Consider the following 21377-nt stretch of genomic DNA (forward strand, 5'->3'; position numbering starts at 1 on the left):
ATGGCAGCTCGGTGTTTGTACTTAATAAAGCCTTTATTGTGCAGTTTATACTGTGGTGTCATGTATGGAGCTCGTTTGATGACTTGCAGCTCTGCTTTTTGTTCACATTCAAAGTTAGTTCAATAAAGAGAGATTATTAGGAGTTGAATACAGTCTATTAAAGCAATGAAAGTTTGACTTGACGGTGGAGTATATGAATTTCAAAAATTGTGTTTATGTCGCGCCAAATCACAACATGACACATCTCGGGGCAAGACAGGAGCCCAACAGATCCCGGGTGAGTGACAGCTGGAAGGAAAAACTCCCTGTTAACAAAGAAAAACCTCAGACGGATCCAGGCTCAAAGGTGAGCGGTCATCTGCTTTGACTGGTCAGATCAGAGATGACTGATGGGAACGTCTGTGAAAATTCCCAAGAGTCGGACCAGGTGGTGACGGGGAGGAGGAGGGTTGTGCAGCAGGAGCTCTGAAAGGCAGAATGACAGAAATACGATGATTATGAATTCGTGATTTGACAGGGGAAGTGACTCGGAAGGATTAATTCACAGAAGTGGAAATAAATCGTGACACCACTTACTTAGAAACGTAATATTTTGAAATATGTTGTTGCTTCAATTTTAGCATCCACGATAAAGATCTCAAATCTGCAGCTCCCTTGTGCTCATATTTCTGTGGAAACTGTTATGAGAACACTTTGTGCACTTGGAATTGAAATGTCTTAATATATTACACTTCATGTTCCATAATGAAATTATGTCATAATATAAATGAGGCCTGTGCAGATACTAAATTTCATAACTCACGGCGGACTTCTACACTTCTCGTGGAGTTACAGCTGCAGACAGTTTTACTGTATTTCCCCTTTTTGAAACACTTTTCCATGCAGAGAAGTTTAACTAAAAAGTTGTGGTTTTACTTTGCAGCTCTCAGACTGGTCTGACTTTCTTTTTTTCTTTCGTCTGTCTGCTTACAGGCCATGTGTCAGAAGGAGGACATGGAGGAACGGATCGTCACGCTGGAGAAACGCTACCTGAGCGCCCAACGAGAGTCCACCTCCGTGCACGACATCAACGACAAACTGGAGAATGAGCTGGCCAATAAGGAGGCCTTCCTCAGACAGGTCCGTAAAAGTCCCGACGGGGGCTCGTGGGCTCCACGTGACTCGCAATCAGGCAACTTTTTATCATCTGAGCGACGCAATTTGCGTCATGGGTCCAGGTGGCAGCTGAAATGGACCATTCAGGGCTGTATCATCGTCATATCTTCAAAACAAATCTGACTGGATTCAGAGAAGAATTAAGCAGCTGGTGGACAGTTCCTGTCAGTTGACATGAGCTGTTCCACAGAGGTCTGGCAAAGAGAAAAAAAACAAAAACCTCTTGACATTGTGTGTCAGATAATGTCAGAGGAAATTAGAGCTGGAGGAGGAATTTTGATGGTTTTTACTTAAAATGTTTACGCGGCTCAAAGTCGGCTTCATAATTGACATAATGCCGTACAATAGGATCAAACGATGGTACAGATTCATTCTCCTTTCGATGATTCTTTGTGATTCAGTTCAGCCAATTAGATAAATTGCCCGGCCAGAGAAGACTTGAGTGACGTTTTCATGAGTAGAGGCTTAAAAGCAGCAGCTGAGCTCTGGAAGGATACAGAGAATATCAAAGTAACATGAGCAGAGGTGGTCATAGACACACGCGAGCGCTGTTTTGGGTGCAGCTTCACATTTACTTTCAGTATCACCTTTTCACTTTCGACTTGAAACCCTATTAACTATCGAACTGCTCTGTTCCAACGCATCGGGAAACCTCCTAAATAACCGCGAAAGCTTTTAGGTTTGAGCTCCTGCCGCCTCACACGAACACACCTCTTCGCTGGGAGTTTATTTGCTGTTGTGCCAGCAGCTGAACTCCGGGATCTGGCCGCGGACGTTTGAAGATGAGTCGTTCGGGTGGGGGCGGTGTGTGTGTGTGTGTGAGGGGGGGGCGGGGTTGGCCATTGGTACAGACAGATGAAGGGATGAGATGGATAGGAGGGCATCTAGGGAGGATATCACAAACATAAACAAACTCGCACGCTTCCCCCGGTGTCTTGTCAAACACTTAAGGGACGTCGAAGCAGGTTCAGACGGAAAATATCCCCGACACACGCAACACAATGCCGCACCGGGCCCGCTCCAGTCTAATTATTGCATATTGAGCTGCCAGGGCCGATGCTTTGGGGAGCAGAGCATCTGTCGCTAATGGCAACGGCTGCCAAGACGGCTCCAAAATAAGAGTCTTAAAACTGATCAGAGCCCCGAACAAGTCAGGACGAAGAGTCTTGACACGCAACGGGGACGTATAAGTCACTCGTAGGTTTGATTTCCGTCTTTTTAAAGACACGTACTGTATGTGAACGGCGAATCTGGTCAGTCACCGGTATCTGCTGAGTAAAAGTTGCCACTGTCATTCTTGGCATGTGCAGAGCTGCTGCTATTCTAACACCGCTATGTTGCTATTTTGAAGAAGAGTAGAGGTCCGCTGCCAGGCCTCCTACGACAGACCGAATGTCTGTGGTTCTATTTTCTAACAGGCCGTGATGCTCCACTGACATTAAAATGTGAAGGAGGACATTCAGAGAAGACGTTTTTCTGTTAAGCTCCTTAATGTGTCAGACTGAGGGGGGACAAAACACAAATTCTGTAAATTCCTTAATTTACTGCACTGAAAACCTTTAAATATAAAGAGAAAGTTTTTTTTTTCAGTACTTTTTAATTTAATCATTATTATGATGCCTCTTCCCTGTTTTCTAATCTGCTCCCACCTTAATTTGTAGCTGTAAACACAACACTCCCTCCATGTTTACCTGTTGTTTTGATAATGTGCATTCCCACAGCACTAAGCATCGTCACTACAATTTGTCTTCTTTTGTTTTTCAAATAAAATAAAATAAAAATTTACCAATCTACCTTTCAACATAAAGCTTCCTGCAAATATTTCACATTTAAAGTCTTCCACTGGCTCAAAGTTTAGAAGCTGAATCCCATTTCTTTGCCACTAATCCTTTGCAAAGAGTATGTGTTTAACATGCACAGAAAGTCACAGTTAGCAACTGACACCTGTTGGCCAATGTTTTTTTTTTTAATACAAAAATATACATTATGAGATGTGTGCAAGGTGGTTATAGTCCTTCTGCTTTCCTTTTTGGCTTTTAATTTGATATATCTACATGCAGGAAGTGTTGAGTTTAAATTCCAGCTGAGTAACACAGAAGAATGGAGTCTTATGAACTGATGCTGTTGCTGTCTGTGTTTGGTGTTGGTGTGCAGATGGAGGAGAAGAACAGGCAGCTACAGGAGAGGTTAGAGCTCGCCGAGCAGAAGCTGCAGCAGACCATGAGGAAAGCAGAGACGCTGCCGGAGGTCGAGGCCGAACTGGCCCAGAGGATAGCAGCCCTCACCAAGGTAACAACAGACACACACACACACACATGTTCATGTATTAACACAGGTGCTGTTGACACATTCCCACGGATGCCCTCGTCTCTAGATTTTTCTGTACCTTTTGTGTGCATCTGGTGTCATGTCATGACGTTTCAACATGTCCCTCTCCTCTTCCTCGGCCACGTAGTCTGACTCCAGCTCCTCTTCCTCCCCCGATGATTATCACTTTGTTATGGAAGCTAAACTCCAAGACATGAACTCCATTCTTAGGAAGGTAGTCCCACAGGGCGTCACAGCTACCGCCAACTCCTGTAGAGAGCAGATTTCATTCATTTCCCTTATGAGTGTTTTGTGTGGCGAGCGTGTTTCACTGGGACTCTGCTCTGGCTGTTCTACCGCCATGGGACAGCTGCATGGCACTTCTGGCTGGAGATCATACTTGGCACTGTTGGAGCAGCTCTCTTCCTCTGTCATTCTGTCCTTTTGGTGGCCTTGTTCTCCCATCTTCCTCCTCCTCCTCTTCCTCCTCTTCCTTGTCACTCTTTGTTTCAACCAGCTCTTTCCAGTTCTGCTTTAAAACAATAGATATCCATCTTTGAGTTTTGGGGTGGAGGCTTTTGGCTTGTGTTGTTGCCACTGCTTTTCTTTGTTGGCCCTTTGGTTGGGAAACACACAGATCATCCAACGGGGCCTTTTTTCTTTTTTTCTCTCTTTTTTTTTTTTTTTCCCTCCCGTCTATGTTGCGATCCAACTGTAGGCGGAGGAGCGTCACGGGAGCATCGAAGAGCGAATGAGGCACTTGGAATGCCAGCTGGAGGAGAAGAACCAGGAGCTGCTCAGGGTGAGTCACTGCGTAGGCGTCATGCCAGGCAACGTTAACCTGGCAGCCACCTCCTGCATAAGCATGACAGCTTGAGGCGGCCGTGACCGACGGCACGATGTCTGGTTCCTCACCAGTGGCGCTTGACCGAATGAGTGTTTCGCACACCTCGCAGACAGAAGGGTTTTGTGAAATGCTCACAAACAATGCAGCCGTGTACTACTGACTTTAGACTACGTGAGCATCTTCAAGACAACACCTTACGGTTTGAGAGACAATAGCGTACAGTATGGAAACATAATACTGACTTCATAAAGGGTTCACAAAGATTTGTTTTCCCTGATTGGAATCACGCAATACTTAAAAAAGATTACAAAAATATTTATTTTATGGACCATTATTCATGTTATATTGCTTCAGCACCACTCTGTTTGAAGTCTGCGTCTGAAAACTGTTGATTTGGAGGGCCAGTTGGGGGCGATCCCTAAAAGAAACGGGACACACGACCCTACTTGGGCACACAAAACGCAGCGGTCGGAACAAAGGGGTGGAATTGTGTGACCTTTATTGACCTTTTTAAGGGCATAAACCTTGAATAAAATCTCCTGGTAAGGGTTAATTTCAACAATAATATAATAAGTCATACACCACACCAATAAGCCGGCAGTAACTGTTCTCAAAAGTATAAGGACACAAACCTGACTCTCACCCAGAATTCGAAAAGTTATAAATAGGGCATGTCCTTATTTATTCTAGTTCATGCTAAGAGCTACTTCAGACCAGCTCGTGTTAATTCATTTCACTTTCATCACATCAAAAGCTTACTTAAACAATTATGAGCACGATTCTACTACTGTATAAAAAATGTGAAGTAATCAATAGCCTCGTAGCAAACATTAAAAAGGACTCAGTGGATCAATAATGTTTTATTCCTCCAGGCTCGACAAAGGGAAAAGATGAACGAAGAGCACAACAAGCGCCTCTCAGACACCGTCGACAGACTCCTCACCGAGTCCAACGAGCGTCTGCAGCTCCACCTGAAGGAGAGAATGTCAGCCCTGGAAGAGAAGGTTGAAGATGGCTGCCGTCTCAATGCAAACACATCAATATCGATTGTGTCCAGTCAAGGTCAGGAGGTTAGATGGATTTCTTCATCTTTCTGCTTCTCTTTGCAGAATTTGTTAATCCAAGACTCGGAAGGTTACAGAAAACAGTACGAGGAGTCCATCCAAGAAAAAGTAAGTTACCCTCTTTTTATTTTGAAGCTTCCTCCATTTTACATGAGGTCACTATTAACACTTGTTAATTGGGAATTAATGAATTTCGTTGTTGGCATTAGTTTTTTTTTTTTTTTTATAAACCCCTGCGGTTGAATATTCATGAGCTCCTGCATGGGGGAAGATAATTAGATGACTTTCATAAGCAGTCTGGAAATAAATACAAATGATCACTTAGTCAGCCACCGGCTCTCAGACATGTCACCAGTACGACTAGTGGTAGGATATACTGGGATCATTGGTATGTCACCAGTACGACTAGTGGTAGGATATACTGGGATCATTGATATGTCACCAGTACAACTAGTGGTAGGATATACTGGGATCACTGATATGTCACCAGTACGACTAGTGGTAGGATATACTGGGATCATTGGTATGTCACCAGTACGACTAGTGGTAGGATATACTGGGATCACTGATATGTCACCAGTACGACTAGTGGTAGGATATACTGGGATCATTGATATGTCACCAGTATGACTAGTGGTAGGATATACTGGGATCACTGATATGTCACCAGTACGACTAGTGGTAGGATATACTGGGATCATTGATATGTCACCAGTATGACGAGTCGTAAGATATACTGGGATCGTCAACATTTACCAGTACGACTGGTGGTAGGATATACTGAGATCATCTTTCAACTGAGCCCCGTTAACGATGTTGTCATTGTTTTGCGCAGTCGCAGCTGGCAGATGAGATCGATAAACTGAGATCGGAGCTCGACCAGTTCAGATTGAGGGCAGGCTCCCTCACAGAACCCACCCTGTCACGGTAGGCTGGTTGTGTGTCTTTGTGTGCGAGTCAGTAATACTTTTTTTTTTTTTTTTTTTTTTTACAATGAATCCCTATGACTTTAGACCTCCAGTTAAAGTTATGAGAAGGTGTGCTCCTTCAGAAAAAATGCTACATTAGCAGGTTATAAGTTGCTGATGCAGTTTAATAAATTCTTTACCATTTTGTTTTTGCACTTTTGGAAAGACAAAAAAAAAAAAAAAATCACCACTCTTCAAGCTCGTTACATGACGAAGCATCTCTCTTGCTATATTCCCACACACTGCCTCAAAATGTGGAGTAATCCAAATCGTGACAGGCCTGCCGTGCCTAGTAACGGTTGCTATGGTATGATTGGACTCCCTTTTGTTCAGGGGAAGGGGTTTAGTAAACTGTTTAAACCGGATTAGCACCTGTACCTATTTACTGCCACAGGACAATCTGGAATACATAAAAAGCCATGTTTCGACCGTTGAATTTATAAACGGCTGGTGCAATGAAAATAACGCTTTATTACAGTTTTTACAGATACTTTATCGGGAGAATAATGACAAGGAGTCTGTCTCTACTGGTGAGGAAGCTTGCCACTCTGGTGCTTCTCAGAAATGCACTGACAAAAGAAGATTGAGTTCAGTTCACTGGAGTTTGGGAGCACACACAGACAATAAAGCCACTGCGTGAAATCAATATGGTCCGGTGTCCAAACATTACTCAGTATTTGGAGTTGAAATATAATTGGATTCAGAAAAAAAAAAAACATGGATGCTCGACAGTGGAGTAAATGTTTGTGTGCTTGAGATTTTTCAGAGACTTTATGTGGCTCGATTATTTGGTTACCGGAGGACATCAGCTCCACTAGACGTGTAATAAAAGACCGTAACCGACCTTGTTTATGAAACGGGAAGCAAAGCAGAGAATCCAGAAACACGCTCTCCAGGAGCAGTCCATGTTATTTTATCCTTCACTGATCAAACTATTTGCTTTGGTGCACTATTGTTAGAAACACTGTTATCACTCATCTCTCTGGTATCTATTCTTGGATATTTTCTGGCTCCCGTTTCATGCCGCATGAAGGTCTAATATTACATTGCTGACGTGTTGACAGTAGCAGTCTTAATCTCCTCCGTAGACAAACAATTTGCAGGCACAGAGGCATGCATAACAAGCTGTGATCCTCCGAGAAGTACACTTTAAACCAGCATCACTGTGACTATTAGGTACGCCTGAGGTACCCAAATACCAGATTTGATTGGCTTACTGTAGGCAGAACTGAACATTTCTGTAAGACGTCTGTTGTGTCTCATCGTTTGTAATCTGCCTCACCGCTCGGGTAAAATCCCTGTTTAGGCTTTGTGCTGAAGACGAGTGTATAACAGGCTCAGATATCATCCATCTTCGGTTTAAAAGACCCACGGCTTGTTTTTGTGTCGGTGACTTTACGTGCGATATTACTCATAAAAGCTGTTTCTCAGGTCTCATCTGGACACGTCAGCCGAGCTACGATTCTCTCTGGGATCTCTGGCTGAAACCCAGTCGGACCACTACCGCTCGGCCAAGGTCATCCGCCGGCCGAGGAGAGGTCGGATGGGCCTGCGAGAAACCAAGGTGAGGCGCACAGTTTAATTCGTCTGCTCTTCGATCTGCCCATGTTTTTGGTGTTTTAATCATTACAACTTCAAGAACTCAAGTTGTCAATAGCTTTGTGTTTTTCAGTTTCAACATACTGGGATCGATTTTAATTTTGGAGCAGCTCTTTAAGCCTCAATTTGGGAAAGTCAACAGAAATCTTCAGGCTTCAGTGTGGCCTTCTAATTAACATTTATTAAGACTGCTAAAACCAGGATAACATCTTGTATCTTGTTTCCCTTGAGATTTCCTCTATGCAATATGTTCTTAGGGCACTTTTCATTTAATTAATTTAGTATTGAGGGGCTTTGTGGGGAGAGACAAAGTCAAGTTTAATACGTGATCGCAGTTGTAGCCTCTATTTTTGTAAAAAAAAAAAAAATAGGAGCAAGGAAACACCCAGTTCAGCTATTTTGAGGGACCGGAGACGGGTGCAATCCCAGCTACAATGCAAACAGTCCGGCTTAGGTTGAAAACATATTAAAGGAAAACACTGGCCCGCTTCAGTAATGAGATAAGCTCCTCTCATCTCTTTTAAAAGAAGCCGACGTTTTATTTATTTATTTATTTTTGTCTCTTCGTGCAGGCGAAATCTCTGGGGGAGCAGGAATGGCGCTCCCAGCAGTTGGGGGTCCTGGGGGGCCACCACTTCGAGAGCGACACGGAGATGTCGGACATCGATGACGATGACAGGGAAACGTTGTTCAGCTCCATGGACATGCTCTCCCCCGGCGGCCACTCCGACGCACAAACTCTGGCCATGATGCTGCAGGAGCAGCTGGACGCCATCAACAAGGAGATTCGGTACCTGGCAGACACACACACACACACACACACACACACACACACACACACACACACACACACACACACACACACACACACACAGAGCGATAGAAATTTGATACATAAAGCCAGATACTCAGACATATTGATTTGCTTCGTCTTCTGCATTCTTAATCCGTTTTCCTTGAGACCTACTTACCACTTGATGTTGTTTTAAGATCACGTACTGGAAAGTTTGCCGTTTGGGATTCCTTTTTGCAGATGATTCAAAATATATGTCTTTTTTTATTTTATTTTATTATTCCTTTTGGGTGATATTCTGTTCCAAATGGATATTGGTGTAACCATTGTTTGTAGAAAAGTTTGAATTTTTCATGAACGCTTCATTATTTTATTTGCCCCATTTTCCCCAAAATCAATTTTTTTTAATTAATAATTAATACACACCCTACTGGATTTGGTTCACTTCTATTCATGTCAGTAACTACAGAAGCAGAAATAAGTGTCCCAGATATTTTACCCAGTATATGCTAAAATAAATTTCAAAAAACACAATAAAAGAATCTGTTGAGCTCATTTGAAAGTATTGATTGCTCTCTCTGTCTGTGACCCGAACACTATTCCTGTATGCACTCCATGTTTCAGGACATGTGAGCCGCCTCTTGCTTGTTAATGACGTAATTACAGCATCTCTTGCTGATAAGTATTCATAACCTCCGGCTCAACTTCACTTAGTTCTTTATTTCAAGGGTTGTTAATGTGCCTTGTGGTCTCTGCTAATTTACATCCCCATCAACAGACCCGGCGCCACTTTTCTTTCAGTTAATTCAGATCTGATGGCATATAGTGATCATGAATCCAAGGAGCGGAGCTCTCAGCTAATTATAAAGTTTAATGCTGTGGCTGGTTAAAACTGATGACCTGACTTTTAGCCTTTTTATCTCCTCACTTTAGCATCTAATTAGTTAGCCTCATTCTGTAGGTTTTTAAAGGGGGTTATTATGCAAATCTCCAGAAAACTACCTCCAGAGATAAAAGCTAAATTCTCTTGCAATGATACTGCTATCATGCTCGTGTTTTGAATCATCTAAAAAATGAATGAATGAATAAAAACATAATTATGATTATTATTTTACATTTCTGTTAATAGAGCTCCATAAATCCTTCACACTGGTCCTTTAAGTCAAATTACAAATTGTGATTATTTCCAGTTTGACACTGCAAAGCATTCACAACCAAGTGAATGAGATGAAGAAACAAGTCTTCCACTAACTTTTCCTTCTTCCTCCTTCCTCCTCCTCCTCCTCCTCCTCCTCCTCTTCTTCTTCTCAGGCTGATCCAGGAGGAGAAGGAGTCCACGGAGCTGCGAGCGGAGGAGATCGAGAACCGCGTGGCCAGCGTCAGCCTCGAGGGCCTGAACCTGGCTCGAATGCACCACCACGGAGCCTCCATCACTGCCTCGGCCACCGCCTCCTCCCTGGCCTCCTCCTCCCCACCCAGCGGACACTCCACCCCTAAACTCGACCCTCGAAGCCCCGCCCGCGACATGGAGCGCATGGGGGTCATGACACTGGTGAGTTCGCTTCCTGTCGGTGAACGTCTTTCACATTTCATCTGTGGGGTTAAAATCTTTGAACGTACAAAAGAGCAAACTTGTGTACGCAGGAGCAAAAGTCTGTGAAGGTTTAACAAATGTCTCTTGTAGCCATTTCAAAAAATGATCAGTTTTGATCCGGACTTCATCAGGATTCAAATGAAAGAACTGATGCATCCATTCATGGGTGTAGAAGTGTAAAATATGAAATGCCAGCAAACACAAAAATGTCTCCTCCAAGATATAATTGAGCTAATTTTGTGCCATCAACTGATTTTTTTCATGATAAATTGTGACCATTTTGTAAAAGTGGACTACAACTGTTGTTTGTTTCAATCTGTGATTAGTATATATATATCTATATATTTTTTTTAACTTAAGTTATTTATTTTGCTGCCATTTATCAGCTGTTTCTCTTTCAAGTATTCTACCTGCACAGACAAAGAGTACCTGCATTTTTGAAGACTTTCTTTCATGTTACATTAACATGCAGTGAAACCCAGACGTCAAAGGGATGCCTTACAGTTTCTGTTCGTATCGACAGTAATACGTTCTTCATCTCTCTCCACCTTGACCTGAGGCTTAAAGATGTGGCTGTGAAGAGGAACACCGCACTTCTAAAAAATATTCATCTAATTCCCCCCAACCCCCACTCGTCTACAACAGGAGAAGGGATGTTGTGTGTAAATGTCCTCTTTCCCCTGCGGCTTTGAAAGGAATAAGGCTTTGATTGTATTGATCAGTCAAATGACTTGTTTCCCCGATTCTTCCTCCGGCCCTCGGTGTTGCTCTCTGACTAGATGCTGCGGCATCGGGCAGAAGCTCATGAGCATGTAATGGTGCACGATATTTATATGAATGAGCCAATTCTTTTATTACCAACATGCGAGTGGTAATGTTCTCGTCCGTGCTTTCACACGTGGATATTGACAGTTGTCTTTTTTTTTTCCTCTCCACCGTGCAGCCCAGCGATTTGAGGAAACACAGGAGAAAGGTACACCTTTTCAATATGATGTTCCTTTACCAGAGGTGCTCATAAATTCCTGCTTTAATGGTTGCTGTTATGGCACCATGAATAAACTGTTGAGTTAGTAGTATCTAAGGTCACATGTAATGTCTGCCCTCGTCCCTCAGATAGCGGCGGTGGAAGAGGATGGCCGCGAGGACAAGGCCACCATTAAGTGCGAGACGTCCCCCCCTCCGACGCCGCGCACCGTCCGAATGACACACACACTGCCAGCCTCCTCGCACAACGATGCACGAGGGTGAGTAGTGTCCGCTTGACAAACATTTCTTTAAGGAAGAAGTAATCTCATCAGTTAGATTTTTTTGGAGTTTACATTAAAGTGTTGGTTCAGTCGGCTTTAAAAAGGCTGCAGATGCTGTTTTGTCTCGTAAACTGTTTGCATGATGGACTGTGTTTTAAATCTTAACGCTGCCCGTTCCCGCTTTGGATTAAAAAATGTGATGGTTTTACTGCCGACCGAGAGGTTTCCAATTTAGCTGCAACTATACTTCTTTATTTTCTTTAAGTTTAAATGGAAATCCAAAATGTTTGACTTTTGAAAAATTATCTGAAAATTGGTAGTACCTTTTAATTTATTGTCATCATGTGGCCGGTGTATGTTTTTGGTCCTCAGGATCGTGGCCTCTCTGGAGGCTGAGGCCAGCGCCCTCAGTAGTGTAGCCAGCAGCCAGGACTCCCTCCACAAACAGCCGAAGAAGAAGGGCATCAAATCCTCCATCGGACGACTGTTTGGCAAGAAGGAGAAAGGCCGAATGGCACATCTAGCACACCGACACGTCATGGTGGATCCACAAGGTGAGTGCTGCTCTGAGACGTTTGGGAACATTCATTTAAGCTCATACTGATTGTAAAAGGCTGATCTAGTCTCATCATTTAACTGGTTTCACTTTAAAAAAAAAAAAAAAAAAAAAAACTTTTCTGTGTTTTCAGCCCTAAATTTTATTTCATCACCATTGAAAAAAGTAATGCATCATATTCATCATATAAATTGACTGCATTATAATTGGATATACTTCAGTGAATATATCTAATTGTTATATAAAACGTTAAAAACAACCCAGAAGTTTAATGAATGTACCAAAATGTTTCCATGAAAGGAGGTTATCGGAGATAAAATTCATCATCTTTTTGCAAGCATGTATCATTAAACACTTCTTAAAAATACAAAATACAATATTTATTTAAATATGCACATTTTCAGTTTGCGCTCACTGATATCGGTTTCTCCTCCTTCGACAGCGACGATGATGGACGCAGACATGGCGGGCCAGGACATGGGGATGGGCAAGCTGGGAACTCAGGCTGAGAAGGACCGCAGATTGAAAAAGAAGTAAGCTTTAATCCACCTCAGTGGTCGCTATGACAGCAGGTTGAGCTGGACGTACTGTAGTCCTTCAATATAGTGGTAGTCTTCTCATGCACAGCCAATATATCTGCTAACACGCAAGGCTGTAAGCACATAGTCGCATCTCGAAGATAAATGATAATACTCACTGCTACGTTACAGTATACGGTCAAATCTGACCTTTGACCCACACACGCACACTCTCCTGTGTTTACCTTTGAGTCTCTTCCTGTACTGCATGTAATACCATAACCCACGCAGAGAGCAGGATCGATAGACAGCAGCAGCTGGATCAGTTTCCAGGAGCACAGATCGGCCTCACTGTATTCAGACACGGGGCCAAAGTCAGACTATTGAGCCGGGCTGAGCAGCCAATTAATATCACAAAGGTAAACTTGTCAAATTGGAAGCTGTGGACGGCTCTCCTAACACATAGCTTTCACCCTCACACACACACTCACGCACACTCAGACTGGGTGCGTGCTGCCCCTCCAGGGAAATACAAAGGGAAACCCCTTTTGCAAATCAAACCTTCCAGCAGGAGTGTTGCAGAATATGTGTGTGTGTGTGTGTGTGTGTGTGTGTGTGTGCGCGTGTGCGTGTGTGTGCACGTGTTTTTGTTTAGAGCCGTTTAATTGCCTATTAACTCATTAACATGTGTGTACTTTTGTCTCCCCGTGGCTCTCTCTCTCTCTCTCTCTTTCTTCTTTGCTCTCTGACTCTCTCCTCTCTGACCCTTCCTCTCCCTCTCATCATCCTCTGACTCTAACAAAAGCGGGTAAGTTGTGAGGATGTGTGTAACTGACCTCTCCTGGATTATGACCATTGTCTCAGCCATACCCGCCCCTGTCTGCCATCTCTCCTGTCTGTCTGCCAAACAAAAAAAAAACATCCGTCCTTCTCCTGAAAACGACCAGTGCCAAAGCTGACGTCTCTTATCTATCTATATCTATCCTTCATGGCTGTTAATGACGCCATTGCTTTCTTTCTGTTTTTTTTTGTTCTGTTCGTTCATTTACCACGTGAAGACGTTTCTTCCCCCCTTCTTACAGTTCAATGGCCGCTGCATCCATGGCTGGACAGAGAATGTGCCGCCGCTAAAGCTGGGGCCCAATTTGTACTACCCAGAATGTCTTCCTCTCCTTTTATGTGTCTCTATCTATTTGTGTGAAATAACCAGCTGCTATATCTGGTTATGGGAATGTCAAGGGTTCTTTTTGTTTGTATGATTTTGTCATAACTGTTTCCTTGCTTCCCTTTTCCCCCAGCTATGTTCAGTGGATGTATTTCTCCATGCATTAGACCTGACCTGAACATAAAAAATAAAAAAAAATACATTAAAAAAAACAACAACACATGAGCTATTTCTCCCCCATGTGCTGGATAGATAAGACAGTGAATGTACCTGGTTGTGTTTTTTGGGATGAACACATTTCCTCCGTCACATGTAGGCATCTGTATGCCATGTATGCTGTGTTTAAGTGCCCTTTCACTGTACTGAGGCCTTCAACGCCGAGAGTGCTACATGTATCATGTTTATTACCAGGTCCACTCCTTCCATTTGTCAAGCTCTTGGACAACACACTCAGGGACTGGGTTGTTGATTCAGACTTTTGTTTCGTTATGAAATGTGTTCACAAAATAAGACCTGTGTGTGTGTGTGTATGTGGGGGTGTGAGTGTGTTTTTTGGGCTGTTTATCAGTTCTCCGTCTCCTCGCTTGAGTGTGGGAGGATTCGGCACAATACAAATAGCTGCGTGCACGACGGACCAAGAGCGTCTGTCCGCCGCTACTCGTCGATGAGGTGCAATTTACATCGCTCAGAGTAGGTCGGCACCGGCGCTCCTCTCAAAAGCGAAGCGAAACAAAACACCGCTCCTCGGTTTGCATGTCGGCGCCTGCTAAACAAAACCGTGGAGCGCAGCCCAGAAAATGGGAAGAAAAAGTTACGCTTAAAAATACCTGACTGCATGATTCAAACACCACTTCACAAAAAAAGAAAATCTCTCTCAGCAGAATAAAGTCAGAGACGCTGAACTGGGATGAATTAGGTAATTGTGCTTATACTAGCAGTTTGGTGTCTAGCTTCCCTGAGGAGGTGCTGCAGCACGCTGCCTTCCAGGTGTGTGTGTGTGTGTGTGTGTGTGTGTGTGTGTGTGTGTGTGTGTGTGTGTGTGTGTGTGTGTGTGTGTGTGTGTACTGCTGTATTTAAGTACCTCTGGTAAGGATGCACAGGCCTCTTAAGTTTATCCTTCATGTTCAGACGGCCAGCCAAAATCCAATTTTTGTCATATCCAGATTGTATCTCGGTTGATTTCTTTCTTTTTTTAAAGACTGAACAGGAAAAAAAAAAACATGTGATTTTCGTAATCTGGATCCAAACCACATTTGGAGGTAGTTTTAAAATGTGATTCCAATCAGATAAAAAAAAAAAAGAATCCGATTTGCCTTCAGTCTGAACATAAATGTACTGTGATGGATGTTTTGACCTTGTTCAAAGATTAATTGTGCCACATTTCATGAAGAACAACCAGGCTTACAGCAACAGGTTATGCTGTTCATGTAAATATGACGGGAAACAACCGGCTACGACAGGGAAAAGGTTAATGCCAAGATCTGAGAGTGTAAATTTAGTCAGCGAGTTCGCTTATAGGGTGAGTGATGCAAAGCCTGTGTGTGTGTGTGTGTGTGTGTGTGTGTGTGTGTGTGTGTGTGTGTGTGTGTGTGTGTGTGTGTGTGTGTGTGTGTGTGTGTGTGTGTGTGTGTGTGTGTGTGTGTGTGTCGTTGTGTGAATCATAAAAGAGATGAATGATAAAACGGTGCCCTTTTCAGCACTCTTGGTGTGCAGGCTGGACTGAGAGATAAAAAAGTGTATGAGTACTCTCTTGTCATGCACTACACACACACACACACACACACACACACACACACACACACACACACACACACACACACAAACCCGCAACAGCACTATAATGTGCCTACAGGGATTTGTGAAAAGCGTGCGAGCAGGTGTGAGAGGGTTGAAGAGGGAGTGGTGTCGTATCAAACTGAACAGATGTGTGTTTGAGATGTTCAAGTTCACGTGTTCACTGGAGGTCTCCTCTGTCCCCGCCCTCAGACACGAGCTGCTGGAGGAGGCCAGGAGAAAGGGTTTACCTTTCGCCCAATGGGACGGTCCCACAGTTGTGGCCTGGCTGGAGGTAAATAGTACTCAACACAGAGGCTGTTAAGGCGCATGTTCCTGTTGACTTTGTGTACTTTAACTAAAACGTGACCTAATTTCTGATGATCTGCATTCATATTTAGAAACAAAAATGTTGATTCATGATTTAAAAATCATGGTTTCACCATGTGTGATGCATCACTGCAGTAAATCGGTGAGAAACTGAACGCACTGGAATTGACACAGCTGAAGGAGACAAAATATAGAAACACTTCTGCCCCCTAATGGTTTGTGGAGGAAGCGCAGCCACCAGCCGGTTCATGACCTCGGCAATCCTCCACCACAATGTTCCAGTTAAAGATAGAGTCAAATGGGATTACTGAGGCTTGACAGTTATATTTTTGAGATGCTGACAAGAAGTATTTTGAGCGAACATTACTTTTTTTTTTTGGAACCGACCATTTTTAATGCCAAATAGCAAGTATTCAATCTTTTCTGTCAGCAGTATTCTCGGCATCATGGAAAATCCTGTGAAACGGTGTGTGTTCTCAATTCTCCAAATTCAGGATGATGATTTAAAAAAAAAAAAAAAAAAAAAAAAAAAACTGGCTTTAATTTCAGTCTTGCCACACTCTCATATTTCTATTCTTTCTTTGTCTCCTCTCGTCTCCCTCCGTGTGATGAAGCTGTGGTTGGGGATGCCGGCGTGGTACGTGGCGGCGTGCCGTGCCAACGTGAAGAGCGGCGCCATCATGTCGGCGCTGTCCGACACCGAGATCCAGAGAGAGATTGGAATCAGCAACCCGCTGCACCGACTCAAGCTTCGCTTGGCCATCCAGGAAATGGTTTCCCTCACCAGCCCCTCGGCCCCGCCCACCTCCAGAACCGTGAGTTACACAGGAAACATTGTGGGCGCGTGGACACGGACTGGAAATTTACTCCTTCAAGCATTTGTTGTAGGAAACGTTGATCTGGAAGAAAAACTCAAAAATGACGAACTAAAATAGTAATTTGAATATTTTGTCAAATTCACTTTTCTACCAAAAATTTTAAGATAAGCTCATTAACACTGTTATATCTCTGCATTCAGTATGAAGCTGGAATAACCAGCAGCCCGTTAGCTTAGCATAAGGACTTGGGAAACATCTGGCCTCGCGATGTCGGAAAGTAACAATGTCCGTCTGCCAGCACCTCAAAAAGTCACTAATTCAGACTGAAAAACATGGGAGGTTTGTGGTTTTACTTTTAATATGTTAATTCTTGAATTTGACAGGTGCTGTTTTGGCATATTTTGTTTCCTTTAGGCAGAGTCAGGCCAGCTATCTCCCCTCTGGTTTCAGTCTTAATGCTAAGCTAACAGGCAGCTGCTTTCATCATCATTTTCAACAGGAAGATATGGAAGTATTATCAACCATTTTTCACCCAAAGAAATTCTCTGTGTCTTTTTATATTGTCATTTTTGTATTGCCTGGCGTTTCTTATTTAATTCTTCATTTGCAAAAGCACTTTGATTAATTTTGTTGTTGAAAAGTGCGACACAAAAAAAAAAAAAAAACGATTCGCCCTGCCTTGAAACTAAAGTGAAACACTGACAAGCCTTTCATGCCAACAGGAGATAACTTGTATGGTTGGATAAAAAAAAAAAAAAAATGTATGTACCAAGAGCACTGACGCACATTTTACTCCTGACCTGTTTTACTCAACATCATTCTAACATTTTATCCAGAAAATAATGGTCGTTTCACAAAAAGACAAATTAGCAATTTCTGCCTCCACAGCAGCTCTGACAGTGTCTGCGTGACTTCTTCTTAGATGCAACCACGCCTTCGCACGTCGGTGACACGAGTGGGCGGGTGACAAAGAAGCGCAGCGGATCAAACCCGCCACGTTTGTCAGCAATATTGTTTCATACGCGAGAAGTTTTTTGTTTTTTGTTCGTTTTTTTAAAGCTTCAGTCTTTTGTGACGAGTGAGTGAACATTACAGTTGGGAGTCTGGAGGAGTCCCGCCCCGTGAAACATTGTTCACAGCGTGTACTGTAAGCTCTCCAGTTATTCCACACCGCAGCTTGCTTTTCGTAGCTCCCTGTTGTCATGGTAATTGCATCCGGCCTCTGAGGACTCTTGCTGTTTCTTAATGATAGCGACTTGTTCACGCTGCAGAGCAAAGACTAATACGCCGTGTACAAAAGGTACACGTACGGCAACAATGCGGCCCCGTACATCACACGGACGTGAGAAGCAGCGCGGCGTTGCACAAACGCAGCCGGGGACATTCATTTAAAGTTTGTGTTTTTAGACAACAACGCTCGTGCTTGCTCTCTTAACTCAGCAGCGCTTCTTCTATCCTGTCCTGTTGTTAGAAACTGGGCCAGTAGTCTCTGCAGTGACCCCCTCCCATTTACTTCCCCCTCCCTCCCAGTTTTTAGCTCCACTTCCATACCTCATGAAATTTTCATTACAAAGCATGAGACTCCCCCAACTGTGTTGGGCTTAATGTCGCACTTAAACTCCCCCCCCCCCACCCCCCAACCCTGCCGCACTCAACAGAGGGGCTTAATAGACCCTGTAAAAGCAGTTATGTCAAGCAGAAACTTTAGACATTTCAGTACAGCTGTTACGACCGGATCCCCACAAACATGCAGGGAAGGAAGTGTCCTGAGTCGTTCAGGCACGTCAGGTCCACCGCTGCTGCCGTGTTTGTGCCTCCAACTAAGACCATCTGGGGTTTTGACCCGATGCTGCGGCTGCAGAACAACCGCTGCTGCTGGTGTGACACTGTACACGCGTCCAAATGCACAACAGTTACAGAGGATTAAGCATTTAAAGGGTTATTTTTGCCTAAATGACCAAAAAAAACAAAAACATATTTTCATGTGTTGTCGTCATGCAGCTAGTTCTGGACAGACGTGGGGCTCATATCAAACTTGAACATTGTTTATGAAGGACACACTTTTTAATATATTGTTTTATGTATTCGTATGGAGGCAGAAATTGCAGATGGAGATGGACGCAGACCTAAAATGATTAATTGACAATTAATTAGTGAGTTCCTTGAATATAAAGTAATTTTTCTTGGTCCATTTCATGTTAAATTAGATAACAACAATTTTAACACGTCACCCCAGGCTCTAATTTGTTAAAGAAAATCAACAACATATTAATGAGAAATAATTTTAAACTGCGGCTGCTGATGGATATGGTATGACATAACATAACACCGGTGTTTTGTTTTTCTGTAATTTGAGTGAGCTGATCCTTAACTGGTAGAAGCTGGGTGGAGGGAGATGAGTAATGTGGGCTTCATGTGTCGGTTGGTGTTTACGGTACTAATTTATTCGGCCTTCTTTGTTGTGCATGCGACTGTCTTTGTTCTTCGTGTTACTCGTACATGTTCTGTGCTGTACTGTGTTTTTTTTGTCCTTTGCCCTTTGACCCCTGGCGGGCTCGGGGCCAGTTCATCATCTGACTGTGATGCTATAACACTATTGGCTTACAGTGGTGCTGCTCTTCTTCTTTAACACTGCTTGCCCCTCCTACCGGACCTCTACTACCAACCCCGCTGCCGCTCTGTCTCTTGGGCTACGCCCCCTTGTAGCCGTCAGGCAATGTATGGGTGACCCATGAGGAGATGGAGACCATGGCAGCCCCTTCCAAAACGGTCAGTCCCTTTGTGTCTTTCACTGTCACCCTTTTCTTTCTGTCAGTCATTTTGTCTGAGTGGATGAATGAGGAGAGACGTGGATGCTGACTGATGGAGGAGGCATGCAGCAGTTCAACCTTTCCCTGGTCTGTGAACCTCCTGTCGATACTAATGGTCAGCTGGAAGCCTTTTTTCTCGCCGATGACGGCTCAGCAAAGTCGGTTTTCGCCGTAGTTTGGTTCAGTCCATCTCCATAATGAAGCTCATAAATCATCACGGCCGGGCTGTTTGTTTCTCACCACACAACACATCTCCAAGTAATTTAAAACACAGTTAGCGTCCAGGTTCTTCAGGGGGTCGAACTGATGGGTTATGCAGCTGAAATGCTGCAGTTTTTTTTTATCCCCCCCAAAAAAAAAAAAAAAAAAAAACTCTGCACAAGCAGAAAAAAAGACAAAGATGTAGAGATCTAGTGTGCAGTGAGATTTGAATTGTTCATCAGCTTCAGGCTGGGGTGAGTATCTGCAGTTTTGTAGCAGGCATCTTTTTCTTTATGTAATTAGGAGGATAATTATTATGTATAATTATCATGCTGGGTCTTAATTAGTAGAATACATAACTGGATTCCTGACATTACCTTTAGTACAAAAGCAGTTCAGCTCTACTGGGGAGGTGTTGGAAATACTCAATGCAAAAATTCTAAAGCTTTATTTTAATGACATTACTTTCATCGCATCTTATAAAAAGAAATCAACATATATATATATATTAGGTATAAAGAGGATATACTTAATGTTCTATCTGGCCTCCAGAACTACAAAGCTAAAAGACTATTTGACAACATTTTTCAGCACTGAATCCATCAGTAATTTACTTCCAACCCAAATGCGAACTGTCAGGCCACGAGGTTAAAAAAAAAAAAAGTCCACCTTGAAAACAATTCAATTTTAAAGTTGCGCTTTCTTTACTTTTAACGTACGTGAAAGATGTTAACAATCAGTTCGAGGTTTATTAAAAATGTAGCAGAAGTCAGACAGAAACTTTCTTCCTTCATCTCCCTTCGATAAAGGTGAACCACAGATAAGTCTGGGTAATACATCAATGTTATATCAGTATTGTGATATGAGACAAGACATTGTCTTATATTTGGAAATAAATCTCACTTTGTAAATATTTTGTGAAAGGACCAATAAAATAATAATTTCTACAGTATTGTTGCAACATGAATGTCGGGTGCAAAATATTGTGATTTTTATTTTTTTATTGTCTATTTTTTTCACTCTTGATCGAAAATGTAAAAAAAACACACAAAAAAACAAGCTGCAGCTTGAATTAATATTTAATTTGTTCAGTCAGGATGTGTTCATGCACTGTGCGTGTGTTTGGTTTGGTATTACTCACCGGTTGCATTTTAAGGATTTGTTATCGTTCGAACTATAACGGTGATAATGGGTCCTCATTTTCCTTTTCCTTGTGTTTGAATCAGAAATCAGACTCTGAAGAGGGCAGCTGGGCACAGGTAGGAGGAAAACCTGCTCTCTCATACAGCCAGTGAGAATATATATCCAAGCATCAGTTAAGAGGATTTTCTGAATGAATGAACAGAGTGTGCTGACTCCTGTGTTTTCTGTCAGACTCTTGCTTATGGCGACATGAACCATGAGTGGATAGGGAACGAGTGGCTGCCCAGTCTCGGACTACCTCAGTACCGCAGCTACTTCATGGAGTGCCTCGTGGATGCCCGCATGCTGGATCACCTCACCAAGAAGGACCTGAGGGTGCACCTCAAAATGGTGGACAGCTTCCACAGGTACTGGACTCACTCACCTCACCTCACCTGCCTCATGCTGACTGCCAGCAGAAGAAAAAAAAAAAACCTGACATGGATTTCG

At 43.1% G+C, this 21377-nt stretch overlaps 1 protein-coding gene across 8 annotated transcripts in view; it reads left to right on the forward strand.

The window, feature by feature from the left end:
- ppfia2 (PTPRF interacting protein alpha 2) overlaps window positions 1-21377 on the forward strand; it is a 151314-nt gene that overhangs the window by 122393 nt on the left and 7544 nt on the right. For all 8 annotated transcript variants that reach the window (XM_069711029.1, XM_069711032.1, XM_069711033.1 and 5 more), the window contains 18 exons: window positions 973-1119; window positions 3310-3444; window positions 4181-4264; window positions 5182-5313; window positions 5419-5481; window positions 6209-6300; window positions 7773-7905; window positions 8513-8730; window positions 10045-10285; window positions 11271-11300; window positions 11441-11571; window positions 11947-12128; window positions 12573-12663; window positions 15800-15881; window positions 16531-16731; window positions 19441-19503; window positions 20972-21004; window positions 21120-21295. In XM_069711029.1, coding sequence (XP_069567130.1) covers window positions 973-1119; window positions 3310-3444; window positions 4181-4264; window positions 5182-5313; window positions 5419-5481; window positions 6209-6300; window positions 7773-7905; window positions 8513-8730; window positions 10045-10285; window positions 11271-11300; window positions 11441-11571; window positions 11947-12128; window positions 12573-12663; window positions 15800-15881; window positions 16531-16731; window positions 19441-19503; window positions 20972-21004; window positions 21120-21295 — 2234 coding nt within the window. The remainder of the gene's footprint in view (window positions 1-972; window positions 1120-3309; window positions 3445-4180; window positions 4265-5181; window positions 5314-5418; window positions 5482-6208; window positions 6301-7772; window positions 7906-8512; window positions 8731-10044; window positions 10286-11270; window positions 11301-11440; window positions 11572-11946; window positions 12129-12572; window positions 12664-15799; window positions 15882-16530; window positions 16732-19440; window positions 19504-20971; window positions 21005-21119; window positions 21296-21377) is intronic.

The sequence above is a fragment of the Brachyistius frenatus genome, unplaced genomic scaffold (genome assembly GCF_029030835.1).
Source record: "Brachyistius frenatus isolate BFR_SWC_R1_liver_20210118 unplaced genomic scaffold, ASM2903083v1 Contig_96, whole genome shotgun sequence".
In the NCBI taxonomy this organism is placed as follows: domain Eukaryota; kingdom Metazoa; phylum Chordata; class Actinopteri; family Embiotocidae; genus Brachyistius; species Brachyistius frenatus.